This window comes from Protopterus annectens, chromosome 1.part1 (genome assembly GCF_019279795.1).
Source record: "Protopterus annectens isolate FY-2018-M chromosome 1.part1, PAN1.0, whole genome shotgun sequence".
NCBI lineage: Eukaryota > Metazoa > Chordata > Ceratodontiformes > Protopteridae > Protopterus > Protopterus annectens.
The window spans coordinates 546,219,803-546,237,911 of record NC_056726.1 but is presented as its reverse complement, the minus strand read 5'-3'; the positions used below and the strand labels follow the sequence as shown (position 1 = coordinate 546,237,911).

Below are 18,109 nucleotides of genomic sequence, written 5' to 3'. Positions count from 1 at the left end.
CTGTAGTGGGGAACAGGGAGAAACTACTGTCTATCATTCAAGGAAAAACTCTAAGCAATGCAATGGTGAAAATACAAAAGTTGTAGGGTGAAAAGCTTTTAAGGCTGACATGAGCCACCACTGATCCTGGGAACTATCGCCCTATTAGCCTGATGAACCTGGTCCATAAGGTCATGGAAGGTATCATCATGGAACTCATAAACAAAGACATTGGTAACCTCCAAACTCTGGACCCCACCCAGTTCGGGTTTGTGAAAGGCAGATCATGCCTCCTGAACCTGATCAACTTCTCTGAGGCAGTCACCAAAGTCGTAGATGAAGGTAAGGTGGTTCACACAGCCTATCTTGACCTCTCCAAGGCTTTCAACACCATCCCCCATTCTGGAATTATAGCTAAACTCACTAAACTAGGTATAAATCCCTGTGTCACAAGACAGGTTGCCAACTGACTCACTGACAGAACTTACACTGTAAAAGTTGCAGACTCCAAATCTGACTTCAAACCAGTGACAAGTGGAGTACCACAGGGTTCAGTCCTAGGATCTCTCCTATTGGTATCTACTTCTCTGAAGTCCAGGCCAAAACAGAAGGCCTTTGACTAACAAAGTTTGAAGATGACTGCAAACTAGGAACCATAGTTGAAGTCCCCAAATGATGTGGACATCCTACAGAAGGGCCATACTTAGACAGATCCCTGGTGTTAGAGCCATGGCCTCAAGCTCAATGCCAAAGAGTGGATTGTCACCCCCTTTGGTAAAAACTCTGTACCCATGAACTACCACATAGGCGGCAGTCTACTTAATGCCGAATATGTGATAATAGACCTTGGGATCCAGGTGGACAGTACTCTCTCCCTTTGATAATCACATCGCCACAGTAGTCAGGAAATCCTTCTATGTGGCACACCTCATTACAAAAGGGTTCTCATCCAGGAAAAAAAGAGGTCATTGTTCCCCTCTACTCGACTCTCATTAGACCCATTATAGAGTACAACACCCCATTTGGAATGTACCTCACAAGGCATCTGCAGCAGCTGGAAAGGCCACAGAAGTACCTCACAAAGAGGATTACTGGACTCAAACAGATGCCCTACACTGACCGTCTCAAAAAACTCCAGCTTTACTGCATAGCATATCGCCTTCTCCGAGGTGATCTCTGCCTAACATATAAAGCTATGTCAAACCCAGAGCTGTTGGACATGCTACACCTAAAGAAATCCCAATCCCTTCGAGCTACAAGCTCTGGGGACCTAAACCTTGTCACCACAATAAACAGGACATGGTGGAGGGATAGAGTCCTGTCCCAGAGACTTCCCATACTCTGGAACAAGCTACCCATCTATGTTAAGCAAAGTTCCTTAAGCACTCTTCAATAAAAATCTTGATGAGTGGATGGGAAATAGGAAATACACCCTGGGGATCACTTCTATGGCTCTGATCAACAGGGGCACAGGACAATAACTTTCTTGTGTGGCATAAGCCAAGGAACCTTGTTGGCTAGGCTTACTTAGGCTCTTGGGCCGATAGCCTAGTACCTACCTATGAAATGTCTAGTTCAGAGTAAGTACATAAAAGAATGGTTGATGAGAGCAAGGGAGGAGTACAGATCTGGCAAGAATGAAGTACTTAGTCACCTGTGAAGCCACCATCAGAAGAAGAACAAAGTGAACTTTGTGATCTGCAATATAAAAAAGTGGAGCAGCTACAAGATATCTTGAGTAGACATCAAATGGCCCTCAGGCTTAGGTATGAGAACATCCTAAAACATCCTGGTAATGGAACTAAGGCATCAGAAGAAAGGTATAGTAAAAATTAGAAGTAAAGTCAGGAGAGATGGTTGGGAGACCTTTAAAGATATAAAAGTTTCTAAACGGATTATGTATTAACCATACCAAGAACAATAAACCAGAAGGGAGATGGAAAACTTTTTTAATAATATTTATCTACCCAAATTGGAGCAGGATAGGGGGTTACCATTGATGCAGTACTTTAGGCACCTGGTTATTGAAGGTCAGTTAAAGAGAATGGCATCAGGGAAAACAATCTGGGATGATCGTCCCACAGAAATGTGGGATTAATGCTTGAAGGATACCCTTCCAGTCTGTCAGGAAATGTTAAACAGATATTGTGAACAAAGCAAATACCAAACTGTGGGTATAGGGCAGTTACAGCAATTCTCCCTAAATAAGGAAAGGTTATACCCCCTTTGGTGTCCTGCAGTCCAGTTTTGGTAGTAAACCATGATTACAAAATCTTCATGGGTATTCATGCCAATAGGTTGGTAGAAAAGCTGCCTAAAATGATACCAATGGATCAGTGTGTTTTAGAAAAGGAAGACAGATGTTGTTGTCGTGTCTTTCGGCTTTTCCCGGTTAGGGGTCGCCACAGCGGAACTCCGGTCCACTAATAATTGGCAATTGATTTTTACGTGCTGAGTTGCCAGCCCTAATGCACAACCTTCAACGAAGGTACGCCCATTCACGCATGTCTCCACAGAAGATGCTCTGGCTGAGAATCGAACGGGACAATGTCTTGCTGTGAGGCAACAACGCTACCGCAGCACCACCACCGCGGATAGAAAAGGAAGACAGATGTTTGACAAAAATAATCGGAACCCACCTAATTCAAAATTATGCTGAGAAGAAAAGGCAGCAACTTATTTTAGTGGGGTCTGATGCTGAAAAAGCATTCCTCAGGATATACTGGATTTATTTTTGGAACATAATGGCTAAAATGGGATTCCCCAATGAGTTTACAGAGTTACTCCAGGAAATATAGAGGGTCGCAAATGCAGTTGTAAAACTGAATCTAGGGTCTACTAGTCAAATGAAATGAGGGAACTAGGCAGGGGTGCCCTTTGTTCCCTCTCCTTTCCTCTTTGCTTTCTATATAGAACTATTGGCACAAAAACTAAGGAGATCTGAGATAAAGGGATGGCATTGGGAGGGCAGGGAATATAAATTAGCACCCCTTGCAGATTACATATTAGTCTATTTATCCAACACAGATAAGGATGTTCCAAGGTTGTTTCAGATGCTGAAAAAATCTGCATGAATATCGGGGAACATGATCAGTGAGGAGGAATCCAAAGTGCTGGCCATAAATACTGCACCTAAGGGGTGAAATGGTTCAAAATTTTCCTTAGTTACGGGGGTATTACAGACTTAACTATTTAGCTGTGTGGTTGCAAAATACCCTGAGTAATGCTCAGTTCAAATGTGGGATGAGGTAATGTACAAAATCCTTAATCATATTAAAAAGTGGAGATTCTTGCCATGTGATAGAGAACAGAGAATACAGGCAATGAAGATATTTTAGTCCCTATAATATTATATACTGCTCAGGTATTTCAGAAAGATCTGAGAGGGGGCTGTTCAACTTACCAGAGAGAGAGAGACCAAGAAACGTATATGGGGGGCAAAGACTAAAAGCCCAAACTGTGCAGCTTCTGGTGGAGGAGGGGAGGCCTAGTTGTACCAAATCTGCAAGAATATTTTAATGCAGCATGCTGAAAGGTACTTCATTATCTACAGAACCCTCACTATGCAGCTAATTGGAAATAAGCGGTATTGAACCAAACAGGTGACAAAGATGTCCTAAGACAAACAAACATATGGGGCTTAATGAAAAGTGAAGGAAAGGAGACAGCAAGTAAATTTAAAATATCTTTAGGTCTGCAGAAGATACTAAAGTAGCAAATGATACAGTATGTGCAGGTTGAATTGGTACCAACAGGGAGATTCAAAGGCTCAATAGTAATAGATTTAAGCTTGATAAAGGGGTGGTATGAGTGGGAGAGAAAAGTCTACTGCTGGGAACACTTCAGGCAAGGAGAAAGAAGGGAATGGGAGGAAGTATCGGATCTGTTCCAAGTAGACAGACTGACTAAAATAAAGTTTCTGGGAATGCTTCAGATCCTTCACTTTTCATTAAGCCCCATATGTTTGTTTGTCTTAGGACATCTTGTCACACCTTTTTTATTTACCGCTTTATCCAATTAGCTGCAGCTGCATGTTGGTTGTTGGTTGGTGCCTCCTGAAATTTGGCTCATTAGCTTGACAACAAGCCTGCCTTGCCTAGCCTGCAAGATCAAAATGGATGAGATAAACAAAATAAAGACATTAACATGGGATCCACTTTGGATCATCTTCAGTTTTGGCTTGGCCATGTCAACTTCATGCCTTCTTGACTTTTTTGAGTTTTTGTTTTTGAAGAGGGCTCAAATTGATTGGATACAGCCTCTCTCACAGCCTACCTCAATCTGGCGATTGGAGACCTACAAAGTTGGCTCCATTCGAAAATCACATCAAAAATCAAAACAATGAAAACTTAGATATCCTACCTGAGAACCCACAGTGACAGAAAGTGACAGGGTCACCCACAGAGCGCCATCAAAGTCAGAGTCAGAGCCTGTCACAAGTGGTCAAGGGCTCAGTCCTTGGCTTGGCTGGCCAGGCATCTACTTTCATGAACACTTAGAAACACAGAAGCAAACACAGGAGCAAGTAAACACAGAAGTGTTATGACAAACTAAAGTGCAAAGATAACACAAAACACATCTCTCACAGATATCCTTCAGAAGGGTCAGACAGAAATAGATAAGATAAGGCATTCTCATATAATGCATGAAATGCAGTTAAATGCCAAAAAAAAAAAAACGAAAACACAAAAACCACCCAGGTGACAAAAGTGCAAATGGAGCCTAGGTAGGGAAGTTATCAGGACCTGAAGAAGACCTGGGGACAGGAGTCAGGAGTCCATGTAGATTAAGATAGCCAGCCAAGACCTGAAGGATTCTCACCTAGATCAAGGGATCATGAAGATCATTATTCATCCATCAGGAAATCCAGGATCTGCAAATACTCATCCTCATCAGACCAATGACCATCAGACCAACAATGCCCCATTCCTGATCTGACCCGACATGCCCAGCAGCTGGAGGAGCTGGAGAGGCCCAAAAAAAATCTAGGGCAAAAAAAAAAAATGCCCTATGCTCTCGACTGAAGAACTCCTCAGCTATTATTCACTCTTATTTCAGGCACTCAGAGGTGACCCCACACTAGATATGGTGACCCCCAAAAACCCAAGGCTCAATAGTCAACACCTCAAAAAAAATCTAGATCCACCAACAAAAAAAGAGACTTAAACCCAAAAAGCTATTAATAGGCTATTAAATGGGATAGATTCATCACTAAAGACTCCCCTATGCTGTGGAATAACCGAATCCATATGAGCAATGGCCTGGCTGGCAGAAGATTTATCGAAGAAATCTTGACCAATGGGACCAGAGAATGGGATACCCCCAGATACACCAAAATAATGGGAGATCAACAGCACTCAAAAGAGCACAGCAAAATAGGTGGTATTTCAAAGGGTGCTAAAAGGGTGGCGTAAACCACAAAACTATATGGCAGAAGCCCCAACTTGCCTGACCCTATGAACCTATGGAGCAATATGGTACATTATTGAGAAGAAATAATCTAAGTCAGCTAAAAACAGTTCATATCTTGATAGAAAGGTCACAGAAAGCAAATCATAAAGTAGCTTCAGTAAAGCATTAATATATGAGAGACGGATTAAAAAGTTGAGATTAAAAATAAAATGGACTAAGGATGGAGAGAGCATCTTCAGAACTGGAATGGAGAATGAGATATGTTTAATTCCCAGAATGGCTATGAAATCAAGAAAATTTAGATTTGTCAGATGGAAGTGACTCCACAAATATTTTTACACAGTGGAAAAGGTAAATAAAATGTTTTCCGCAACAAGCAAGAATTGCTCAACTTGTGAGTGGGGGGTGGTGGGGAGCTGGGAACATATTTTTGGGTGTGGCCTTGACTGGAAACACTTAAAGAATTACAAGAGCTAGTAAAGAGACTGACAGGAAATTCCAGACAGATCAGTGAGATGGACCATCTATTAAACTAGGCAGGGAAGGAGTGGGGGAAATCACAAATAAGAAGTATGATTACATTAGTATTTATACTGTCTAAAAATGTAATAATGAAGAAATGGAAAACAGATAAGGTGCCAGAGATACGAGAGGAGGTTGATAGAGTTTGCTAGAAGCAGTAACAGGTATTGAAAGACAACTGTTTAAAAGAAAGGCCTTCTAAACTGCACAGGCAGGAATGGGATAGCTTCTGTATGGAAATACTAGAAAGCCTATAAACGTTTTGAGACACAAAAGATAAACGAGACAAGACAGATCAGGCACAGAGTAACATCAGATCTAAAGACTGTTGCCTCTAGTGTGCGATAAGCACTATAATAGAGATCGTTGTAAAGAGAAAGGATTACAACACAGACTGTTGATTATATATGTAAAAGAAAGGATCTCTACCTAATTAGGTTTTATACCAGCTGTATGTGTTGCACCTGTAAGAAACATCAATGCGAATCCTGGGAATAGCAGGAGTATTCTGCGTATACATGATAGAGGCAAACATTAGTTTTGTTGGTAATTTAGATAAGGCCATCCCCCAAGAAATATTTCAGAAAACCTGTTTTTTTGCCACATGAATAATGAGTTTTATATTTAATAAAAGTTTCTGAGTTCAAAATCTAAGTGAGCTTGAATACAATGCCAGAGTCGGATACTGTGTTGAATGCCTTGGCAAGGTCGAGGTAGGTAGTATACACCATCTTGCCCCAATCCATTGCTTTGGTAAGTTTCACAAAGTAGTCTACCATGTTTAGTAGGCATGACCTGCCGTTAATGAAACCAAACTGAGTTGGATCCAGTGACTGACTGTTTACTATGTCATTTATCAATACAGGATTATTTTTTCCACAGCTTTCCGTATATTAGTCAAGCTTATGGGTTGACAGTTTCTTTGATCCATGGATGGCTTGCCTTGGGCAGACCTAAATTTGTTCAGCATGAAGCCTGTTTGGAGGCTACAGTTAAATAGTGATTTTAGTTGTCCCAAGAGATCATGCTGCATGCTATTAAGGAGGCACCCTGTGATATTATCAAGTCCCATCAATGCAGTGTTTTTGACCTTGGAGAGTACTTTGAGGACCTGCTGTTCCCCTACTGACAGTTGGGAATAATGGTTGAGGGTATTTCCTGACTCGCTTAAAATTGGAGCCGAACTTATCATCCAGATTTGTGACATTCTCCAGCTCAGTACAAGTGGCTTTGTTTATAATTGGTTTGGCATACTGTTTTTCAATGCATGTGAGGTTGTGGACATTGCTGAAGAATGCCTGGGGGCTGTCCTTAGCCTGGGATGCTACTTTTACTTCAAACCTAGCTTTGGTAGACTTAGTTCCAACAGTTGCTTATTTACTTTGATGAGGAAGTTGTTACCTTGCTGGGCATTGCACTTCCAATTTTTGGAAATGAGTTTCTTCCTTCTGTTGTACAAACTATTAATGCTGGGATTCCACCATACATACTTGTTTTTTTTAGTTTGCCCTGGGCTTTCTACAGGCAGACACAACTGCCTCTATGCAGCTGTATAAATAACTGTAAAAGTTTTTTTTTTTTTTTGTGAACTACTCATAGGCAGCAATGTTCCCTGGGTTTGAGGGGGTTTTAAATTTCGCCACAGTGTAACTTAATATTAGGACGTTTGTTCTGGAATAATTCCTAAAAATTCCAAGGTTAGCTAGTGTCACAAGCTTTATTTTTATTTCAAAGGAGACAACGCTATGGCCTGAACTGACCAGTGAGGATGTTACACTTTTTTTGAGGAGTGGGGGGTGCAATGTTCACCAATGCTGGTAAGTACTAGGTTAAGGATGTTTGCACCCCTACTGTGTGTTCCGACAAGTTGATCCAGGGTATTCATGTTGCAAAATCTAGGAATCTTTAGGTCAGCAAGTTTGGGGTCATATATGATACACAGTTTATAGCGGTGTAGTTGTAATTACCCATGATTACAGTGTTGGGTTGAACAGGAAGTGACTCCAGTTCATTCAAGTAAGTGGTGTGGGTTTCCCTGGGTTATACAGGGGGTCCTACAGCACGCAAAGATACGTCATGGGACGCTGCTTATAGTAAGTTGTACATGGAGAAGTTCAAATGTGTCATGTTGCTTGACTAGTCTTGAGGTGTGCTTTTTTTTATGTAAATTGGGATACCTCCACCTTTTATCCCTTTTTGTGCAGTAGTTGATCTAAAAGTGTGTAAGTTATTATAGTCTTGCACTGCTGGGTCTCTGGTTTTAAATCATGTCTCAGTAACTACACAGATATCTATGTCCTTTCAAGATGAGGACAGCTTGCAGGGAATGGAGTTTTTTGTTTATATTCCTAAAGGACTAGTGTTCTACCTGCTCCCAATAAATACATACAGATTACCAGACTCCATTCATACCAACCACTCTCAAGTTTAATTTAATCTATTTATTATTTTCTTATTACTTCCTTTTCTACACTCTTCTCATTTTCTCTGTTATGTCGTGTCCACCTACCATAATCATCTAACTTCTCCAAGCCTAATACACTTGTATTTTCCTTTCATACACCTTCAACCATCTTAATCAATATGCACAATGTGTCTTGCTTGCTACTCTAATGCAATTGCCAGTCATTTTCTTTTTTTTTCCCCACAGCAACTCTGTTGCTCTGTTTGTGTTTGCTAGTAAATCATTGTCTTTTAATTCCTGTAGTGACTGTAGTAAATTAACTGTATTACTTATTCATCGTACATGTTACTCATGTCTGCGACTGTCTTAATATAGTCCTTACTGGAGCTTTTCTTCCCAGGCCTCCCCTGAAAATGGGTACAATTGCCCAGTGAAACTTTCCCAGTAAACTAATGTCCATAAATAAATAAATATAAATATTGAATTATGGCAGTTTGCTCATTGCGTTCATGCTAGAATTTAAAACAAATTACAGGCAGAGCACATTAAACATGCGGCATCAGAATGCTCGAGTATATTTTACACGTGAGATAACGTTTACTGCACATTCTAAATGTAGGAAGGGAATATTTTGGCATATTCTTCCTGCAGGAAGAGAACATACCAGCATATGCTGCATGCAGGATGAAAATATTTTTGTACATTCGCGTTCAGGATGAGAATGTCTGAGCTTATTCTACATTCAGGATAAGAATATTTGTGTAGGTAAATAGGCTTAAGTGTAAACAATAAGCAATCATCTACAGACTTTTACATGCCCTAGCCAATAACCATATGGAAACCAAAGGAGAGGAATCAAACCCTGTACCTTGTGTCTGTGAAGTAAACACCTTAACTACTATGCCAACCTCTAATATTTCTGTGTAAGACAACGATTACAATATCTTGCTTTAAGAATCAGATGGTTGGGCATACTGAAGGAGACTTTTAACTCATCACAGACCTTTTCAGGAAAAGATTTTGTTTCAGAGGAGTATCAGGGTAGGCTCTGGGAACACACCTAAATAGTAGTTTTGAAATTCTGTTTAGGTGTGGATTAGTTGCATTTAACAGACTACTACCCTACAGCTTATGAGGGGATTGAAAATAATGCATAAGCAGTTTTTGAAATGTTCAGCTTAAGGCTGGTTCAAATGTACCTTTGCCAGATTGTGGCGAAGTTTCATTATAGGGGATTTCCTACATCCCTAGCTATACGGCCACCTTTGTGCAAAACAATATCATCTGTATAAACACATGCAGAGCTAACGGGACTATTCAATGCAAAATCAATAATGAAAGCAGAAAAAGTCACAATTTTGGATACCATAACTACAGCATTAATGATGTGCACATCATAGGTTAAGGTATCAGTTTGAATAATAAATGCTCTTAATGTTCTGTAGCTATATAGCCAGTTGAGTACCCTTGCACTGAAACGTAATTGTATGAGCTTCTGGAAAAGGATTCAGACTTCAATACTCTCAATACTCTCAAATGTCATTTTTTTAAGTCAAGGAAAATGAACTCAGCAAGATGACTCCCCATAACTGGGTAAATGTTGTCGGTAATGGTAAAGACTGCCATAAGGATATTATGAATGGCTGTACAAGTATGCTGGGCATCAATGAACAAATTACATACAACACATTTAGACATCTCAGAGTGAAGAATTTTCTTAGATACCTTTTTACAGCATAAAGCACAGAGCTGCATATGAAATCCTGAAAATTTGTGCAGAGGGGTATAGAAATTCTAACAGCGTAAGACACTTGGTTAGCACCGTCAAGCTGGATTTGACGACAACAGTGAACAACATCTGGTGGTGAGGGGTACTATGATGACTGTAATGAAATGTGCAAAATACAGACAATTTCTAATAATTTCCCATCCCTTCTTGCAGCATGATTTTTTTTCTTTCCTAGAATAGAGAAACATACCAATATGATGCTACAGATGACATCTGCTTGTAAACTTATCAGGTTATACTGTTGTGACCAAGGTGAGTAGCTATGGTAAAACAATACTGGCAAAGTATATGACTTGATCGGTGTCACAAAGGATCTGAGTGGAAGGAAGTGAATGAACAATAAGTTATCTGTTTTTCCTGCTCAGCACCACAACCAACACAACATACTTCTTACAGAAGACATGCCTGTCACATAAAGGGCAGAATATAGTTTTAATAGCTCAACAGGTAGCACGTCTTCAGTGCTTAAAGATCAAAGGGCTGCAGGTTCCATTCCCAATCCCAATCAGGTACTTGGCTTAACTTTCTAATAATGACACTCAAGTACAAAATAGGAATAGTGCTGTACTCCTGAGTGAGTTGGCGGTAGCTCAGGTAGATGAAAAAGATCCTATCCACTTAGTAAAAAAAAAAAAAAAAAGTAGGGGAAGTTTCCTGGAACCCTTGCCAAGTTTACTCCAGGTGGTATAAATATTACCTTGGGACTCCCTTGAAAACTTGGCTAACAGATAAATAAATAATGCTGAAAAGAAATAGGAAGTGATCAAGGAAATCCTACAAACTTAAAAATGATGCATAAAGTCAGCAGGGAAGAATAAAAGGAGAAGAAAAAGCTTCTCTGAAGGTGTCATACTCCAGGACAGTTCATATTCTCAGCATAAGAATTTATCAAAATTATGATTTGGTGCAATAAATATTACCTGGTTCTAAAGGTTATTATATAACAGTTTAGTATCTTACTTATTTTAGGCATTTTATTTTAGTTACAGTACCACAGATATTCTCAATATTTGAAAGAGACAAATCCTTTTTCTACCATATCAATGCGTATAATTTTTAATGTCTCCTGATAGCATACAGCACTAACTAGAGTGATAGTGTCATTATTAGAAAGGTTAATAAGTGAAATGAACTGGTCAAAATGAAGGAAAGCTATTTTAGGTAATATTTATGCCAGTGAGAGGTAGGAAACATGGTGAATAGCTCATGTGCAAGAAGGTTAATAAGTGAAATGAACTGGTCAAAATGAAGGAAAGCTATTTTAGGTATAGTTGAAAAAAAAAACACAGCAAAGATTTCAAAAGTGAAGAAGCCAAAAAAAGCAATCTTTTTTTTTTTATTGAGATTTTTGTATTAAGAAAAGACAACTGAAAAAAATAACAGTAACATGTAAAAAATAAATAAATAAAAAAAGACTAAATCATCCCCAAGTATAAGAATTACATCAAATGATTTTATTTTATTTATATATCCTTTGTTGACTAGATTAGTCCCACTAGGCTAATAACCTCTTTTCAGGAGGGACCCGAATTGGTATTTATATTACTACGGGAAATTTGGTCAAGACATTAGGGAACATCCTCTACTCTTCTCGATATGTGGCATAGGATCTTTTATATCTACCTGAGCTACCACCAACTCAAGCAGATGGGACCTTGGTTTAACTTGTTAATCACAGGATGGCACACTCAGGAGTACAGCACTCCCCCCTCATGCTATACTGCAGTATCAGCAATCAACCTACCTGGGGTGGGAATAGAACCCACAGCCTTCAGCACCAAAGGTGAGCATGCTACTTGTTGGCACTGACTAGTGTAAGGAACTTCTCCACTGCATACAAAAAGAATAAGGGATAAAATATAAGTTTAACAATCCAATTAACATGTGATATAATCTTTGTATACAGGCCATGCATGCACACACACACATACAGTACATGTCCTAGTTACTGTCTTACAGATATAAATAGAAAAAGAAATTTAGAAAAACGAAAACTGAGCTGATCTCGTTATATGCCCTCAGAAATGTAGGAATTATTTGAGTCTAGTAAGACTTGCTATTTGCTTACATTTTATCTGTTTTAGTGGTATTGCTGTGTTTGAGCAAGGTCTTACAAGCTTTTATATGCCTATGACAGAAATTTATGAAATCACTCCAATTTAAAGATTTTAAGTTCAGATCGTTGATAGAAATGTAAAGTTTTAATAGGGAAAAACAAACTGTTAGTGTGGAAATTCTCCCTATGTAGGCTGGACACAGGAATTATGTAGGATTTTTAATTCCCATGTGAATTCTTTAATCCCTGGTATATTCAGTTCTATTCTGTTGATTAGGGTATTTTCCAAACCTTTTGAGAATATTTGCAAAACTAAACAGCTATGAAAAAATCAGAGTTCTCTTTCTCAATCTATGCTGTATTTAGAAAATATAGAGCTTTATTCATTGTGGGCAAGATAAGTATTACTTAAAATCATATATGGAGTAAAAAAATATTTTCCCAAAGGGATATAGCTTAATTTATTATTAATGGATTTTTGAACTATGATTTTTGCAATTTGCTGCAGGCTTATAACTAATCCAGTAAGAAGAAAATAAAATATTTTAAAATTTTTATTGCCAGTTTATAGCTCTTTAATGATGCAGTATTTTGATTTATGGTCTGTAACAGTTCTTGTAAGAGACTAAGTTTTGATAAATTCATATTGTAGTTGTATTTTGTATTTATACAATAAATGACTTTGGTTGATTATAACAAGTATCCTTTAGATAAACATTTTTTGCCTTTACAGTTTCACAGATTCTGATTGGTCCATGATAAAGTCTCATATCACTTTTGTCTTAGCAATGGAAGCTTGTTTAAATCAATCATTTGATTATTTAGCAATAGATGTGGATTACAGATGTCAGCATATATAAGTCTCCAGGCCCAGCCTAATCATTAGTGTCTGAAAGGCTAGTATCATACCACTAAAGAATAAGTGAATCTTAAAATTCTTAGACATAAAACTGATTAGAAATTGATTGGCTGAGATATTATAGGAATAAGTTTTTAAGGACTTGTACCAGAGAGTTACCTAAGAAGGAGACGTTCATTAAATGTGGGGTTTAAACTTATGGCACACCAAAGTCTGTTGCTAAATTAATTAGATAATACAAATGAAGTTCTGGTAAACCTAAACCTCCTAATGGTTTAGGTGCTGTCAGTTTACTACATTTAATTTTAATTGATTTGGGACAAAATATATATTTGGAAAATGCTAACATAATAGTGTTTATTTTATTAGGCAGAACTTGAGATGATCTAAAAAATGTATCTTGGGAAGGATGTTAATTTTAATTATATCAACTGTTGTGAGAAAAGACAATTTCATGCCTCACCATCTTTGAATGTTGCTTTGAATCTCTGTCCAATATTTACCTAGTTTTGTTGGTTATTTTTGTCATTTGTGTTATTAACAGCAATTCATAAAAAAGTGCATTAATGATTAATTTTTAATCCAAGTCTGAAGAAAAAACCCAATATTCCTGAAATAACAGTTCTCTGTGTGTGGAGGCAAAATAAAGCAGAAATCATGTATATTTATTTTCAGTCTTGACTGGGATAGGAACATGTAAGGATCATGTCAAAATCATATTTGTTTGGCTTAAGGGATTTTAGGGTCTTTGGTATGTCATATATCCTGATTCACTCTCCTTGTCAAGCCTCATAAGAGCTCAGTTGGTGTGTCTGACAGTGGAGTCAATAATCACTAGTATGCTTTCGTTACAAGGCTAAGTGCACTAGTTTTGGAGCATTTAATTATCTGGCAGCCCTTTAATGTGGCTCTGCTAATGCATGTTGTTGCATTTGATTAATGCTGAGCCATAAATTTACTAGGTTTTTGAGGCTTAGGCAGGGGATTTTGAAAGTCAACAGTCTATGACTGTTGACTGTGAATGCGTGGAATGCAGTGGTGGTGTGTGTTGCTCACAGGTCATATTTGTTTGTAAATGGGGAGGCCTCTAGTCTGGCTAAGGACTTGTGTCTCTCACATATAGATAGTGACAAGGTAAGCAATAATTCATGGTCTGTTAATATCAGGCAATTGTTACACTAGGTAGGTACCTCATATTTGTAGAGTAGAGAGTTAAGTAATATTACAGTAAAATGGCCTAAGAATTTATATAAAAATGTTTCATATTTGTAGTGCAAGAGGAAAAATAATCACATTAAGATGAATAAGAATAGTTCCTGGCTATCTAAGATAGTCGTACGCTTGAATCTAATTAGTAAACATTGTGTGAATACTGCTAGTGTCTTAGTGGATGTGAGACTAACTAGATTGTAGAGAATTTGGTACTGGAAGACCCTGCGTCCATTTAGTACAATGTTGCACCCAGCACTGTTTATCCCAGAGCAGGAAATAAAAAGCTACAACAGAAAACTGGCTAGGAATTCAGACAAAAATGTCTACTTCCAGAATATAGCAGGAGTTAAATTCTCTGCCTCAGAATCACTCTTGACAAAAACTAGCTGAAAAACTTGTACAACTGCTGCAAAATGTAGTGAAAGCAGAGGAAAACAATAAATCAGATACCAGAATCTCTTCACTAATGCAGTAACAGTCAGGTCACTGCATAAACTCAACAAACAGGTTTTTAACCAAACAGTAAAAAAGTACAATAAATTTGAATAAATCAGCACGCAATTATAATTCACTATGCAACTAAGTGCAACAGAAAACAATACGTTCTTGATCGTTAGACAAAGACTCAGTTGAAAACGCCAGCTTCAGTAATTTCAGTCTTTGTGATCTGTGCTTGATGACGCAACAATATTGAATAATTTTTCAGGTATCTTAAACAGTCACATAGTGAATGAATCTAAAAGCCATTACCTGCTGAAAGAATCACAGTAATTAGGAATGCAGCCAGGTTGATATAAACAAAGGAAATCAAGCTGGCAGGAATTAGTTTATTCTGCATACAAGTAAAACAATTAACTGACAAGAACTTACCAAATGGTAGCTCAAAACGAGTGTCCAACAAAATCTTATGAGGTGTTGGGTTATTCGTTCCACAGATCTCATCATCCTTCATCAAGACCTCTGCTTCTAATGTTGCCCACTCCCCTGGTCCTTCCTATAAATTAAAAAAGCAGCTTAATTACAGTACTTCAAACAGACACGTGTGTGTGTGTGTGTGTGTGTGTGTGTGTGTGTGTGTGTGTGTGTGTGTGTGTGTGTGTGTGTGTCTGCGTGCATGCATGCATGTCTGCGTGCGAGTCTGTGTGTGTCTGTGCACCCATACAAACAAACCAAGAGGAAGACTATCAAGACTTCCAAGCATAAAGGATAACATTGTGCCAAAAAGAAAAAGTAAACAGACCAAACTGAGGAATTATCGCTATTAAACTACAGGGACCACAGAGGCACACCTGATTTCTTGAAAAACTATACAAAAATTGAAAGCTGTGGACCTGCACCACTTCCAAGTAGTAAAACACATTTCTGAAATTAAAAGTACAAAAGCCAAAAAGCCTTGGATAACTTTGCGAGAAAATGGAAAGTGACATTTGCAAGCTGCAAGGAATATACTGTAAAGTTCTGTTAATACAGTATAAATCTGGAACAAGAGACTGAAAACAAAGCAGCCCTAGACTTATCTTCCTTAACAAAAGTGACACATTGCTAGATGCAGTGCTGTCATTTCTGTACTAATATAGTATTACATCCTCCAAAAGACCTTGCCTGACTGCACCCCCTATCTGTGTCCCATTGGCTCAATTCTGTTCTCCACAGGAAAGAGACAAGAAGCCATAGAAATGGGAAAGTGCTCCAAGCCCATTTGTTCTTTTGGGGAGGTGGCTGTCTGGCCACACCATTTATTCCCTTAGAGTCAAGAGCTGGGCATTATGGAGCAGATGTGTGGTTGTCCCATGGAGGTACTCCCTTCTAAGATGTCCTCCCCTTACCATGTCGCATCCTTATTGGTAGGTTTGGACCACAAAGTTGACTCACTCAAAATAAACAATCAATATGGAAAGCCCAACAAAACCCATAACATTTAGCAACTATGCTAAAGCAAACTACATCATATGAAGTGACAGTTTGTCAAACTTCACAGCTTCCCCAAACCACAGAACACAGCTACCTGTGAACAATTATTTACAGAAACCCTATACAAATATGTAAATGGTTGCAGTGAGGATGTCACACTTAGAAGCAAGCCCAGATCTAACAAAAACCTCAGTGGGGGATTCCTTACCTTAACAGGGTATATATAAAAAAAGTCATGGCCAAAATCAGAGACAAGAGCTCTCTGATTCAACTAAACAAGAAACTAAGCGGTCCAATAAAGTCCATTAAGGCCAATTAAAAGGTCAGTATAGTCTACCAGGCTAAGGCCAATCACAAGGCCTTCTTCAGCTATTTTCAGAACCTTAAAGGTAACACTTAGCAATGTATGGAAATGGTGGTAAATGGCACAACCTTCACTGAGCATGGTGACATAGAATCTATTGCCTAAATCCCCCCTCACAAAACCCCTTCTATCATATCCCCCCAACTATGAACACATAGTAGGTCCTGCTGGCACTCACTAAGGCCATAAACACATGTTCAAATGGCACCAACAATATCCTCAGTTGCCTCCTAAATAGCCTAAAACACAACCTAGCAAGTCCACTTTATGCATTCATCAACTACAGCCTCAAAGCAGGTTCATGCCAGGTGAATAGAGAGCCACAATAGTTATCCCTCTTCATAATGGTAAACCAACAAACCTGGGATCTACAGACCCATCAGTCTGACAAGTCTAATCTGCAAAGCCATGGATGAAATTATCATGAAAATCATCAACAAGGACAATGGTGAGCTACAGATACTGGACCCATCCCCATTTGGCTTTAAGAGATGGTCTTGCATATCCTACTTGATAGACTTTTTCAAGAGGGTCACCAAGTGTATGGATGAGGAGGAAATGGTGCACTCTGTGTACCTTGACCTGGCCATGCCATTAGATAGAATACCTCACTTAGGTATTGTTGACAAACCATCAGAACAAGGTATAAATACTAGCCGTCTCACAGATGCATGTTTTCTGTCTAATAATAATGGTCTTTTAGTTCATTACATACATTGCTGAATTTCTGCCTTCCCTTAAACTTCATTCCACTTCCTGAAAATTATTTTGTATGTGTTTTTCCCACAGATTCATATTATCTCTATGTAGTTTGCTCCTTCCCTTTCCTAAAAATTCCTCTTCCACTTATTTTCTCTCTTTTACAATGTTCAGTACTACAAATACAGTTGGCTTTGATTTTGATTTCCATATTCTAATAGTTCCTTTTTTTTGGCAGCCAGCATAATTAAACTTAATAAAGCCTTTAGGCAAGCCAGTTCCTGTGTCCTAGCTCAAAATGATTATTTCCTTAGTAACAGTCATTTGCTCTCCAAATATTTCTGACAGAGTATACTGTAGGGATTTTTTTTTAAAATCTGCCAACTCATTACACTCACAAAGCATGTTCCTAGTTACCTCTCTTCACCACCACATCTCCAACATTTGCTGTCTACCTGAGGATACATTTTTTTTTTAAGTCTGCTCGGGGTAAAAATCGGTCCCTTGTAAACTGGTTTTCCAGTCTCTCTTCCTAATCGTTTCTAACCACGTCTGATTAAATCTTATGGTTATCATGAATGACATTACATGCCCGACTAATTCACTCCTTTTTAACAGCAGCTTATGTTCTAGATTTGACTTAAAATTCAACCAGCCCAGGGCTTTTACTTAGGACTCCCCCAGCCCTTTCTCTTTGCCTATACTCTGATATTAATGCAGTCTCTATAACGAGCAGTCCAAATTTCTTCTTGGCCTCTTCCCACTCTATTACCTTCCCATCTCTAGTTATTTGCTCCCTAAACCTTAGTTCCTTTGCCAGTTTTCTCCTGAAAATTCCAGAACCATCTTGCCTATTTTCTGTAACCCTACTTACAGTCACCTCCACTGGCAAAATCTCCTCT

The 18,109-nt window shown here is 38.6% G+C and overlaps 1 protein-coding gene across 1 annotated transcript in view; it reads right to left on the bottom strand.

The window, feature by feature from the left end:
• Window positions 1-18,109, bottom strand: part of LOC122814849 (protein unc-13 homolog B-like) — a 596,675-nt gene that overhangs the window by 68,128 nt on the left and 510,438 nt on the right. The window contains exon 4 of the mRNA XM_044087135.1: window positions 15,104-15,227. Coding sequence (XP_043943070.1) covers window positions 15,104-15,227 — 124 coding nt within the window. The remainder of the gene's footprint in view (window positions 1-15,103; window positions 15,228-18,109) is intronic.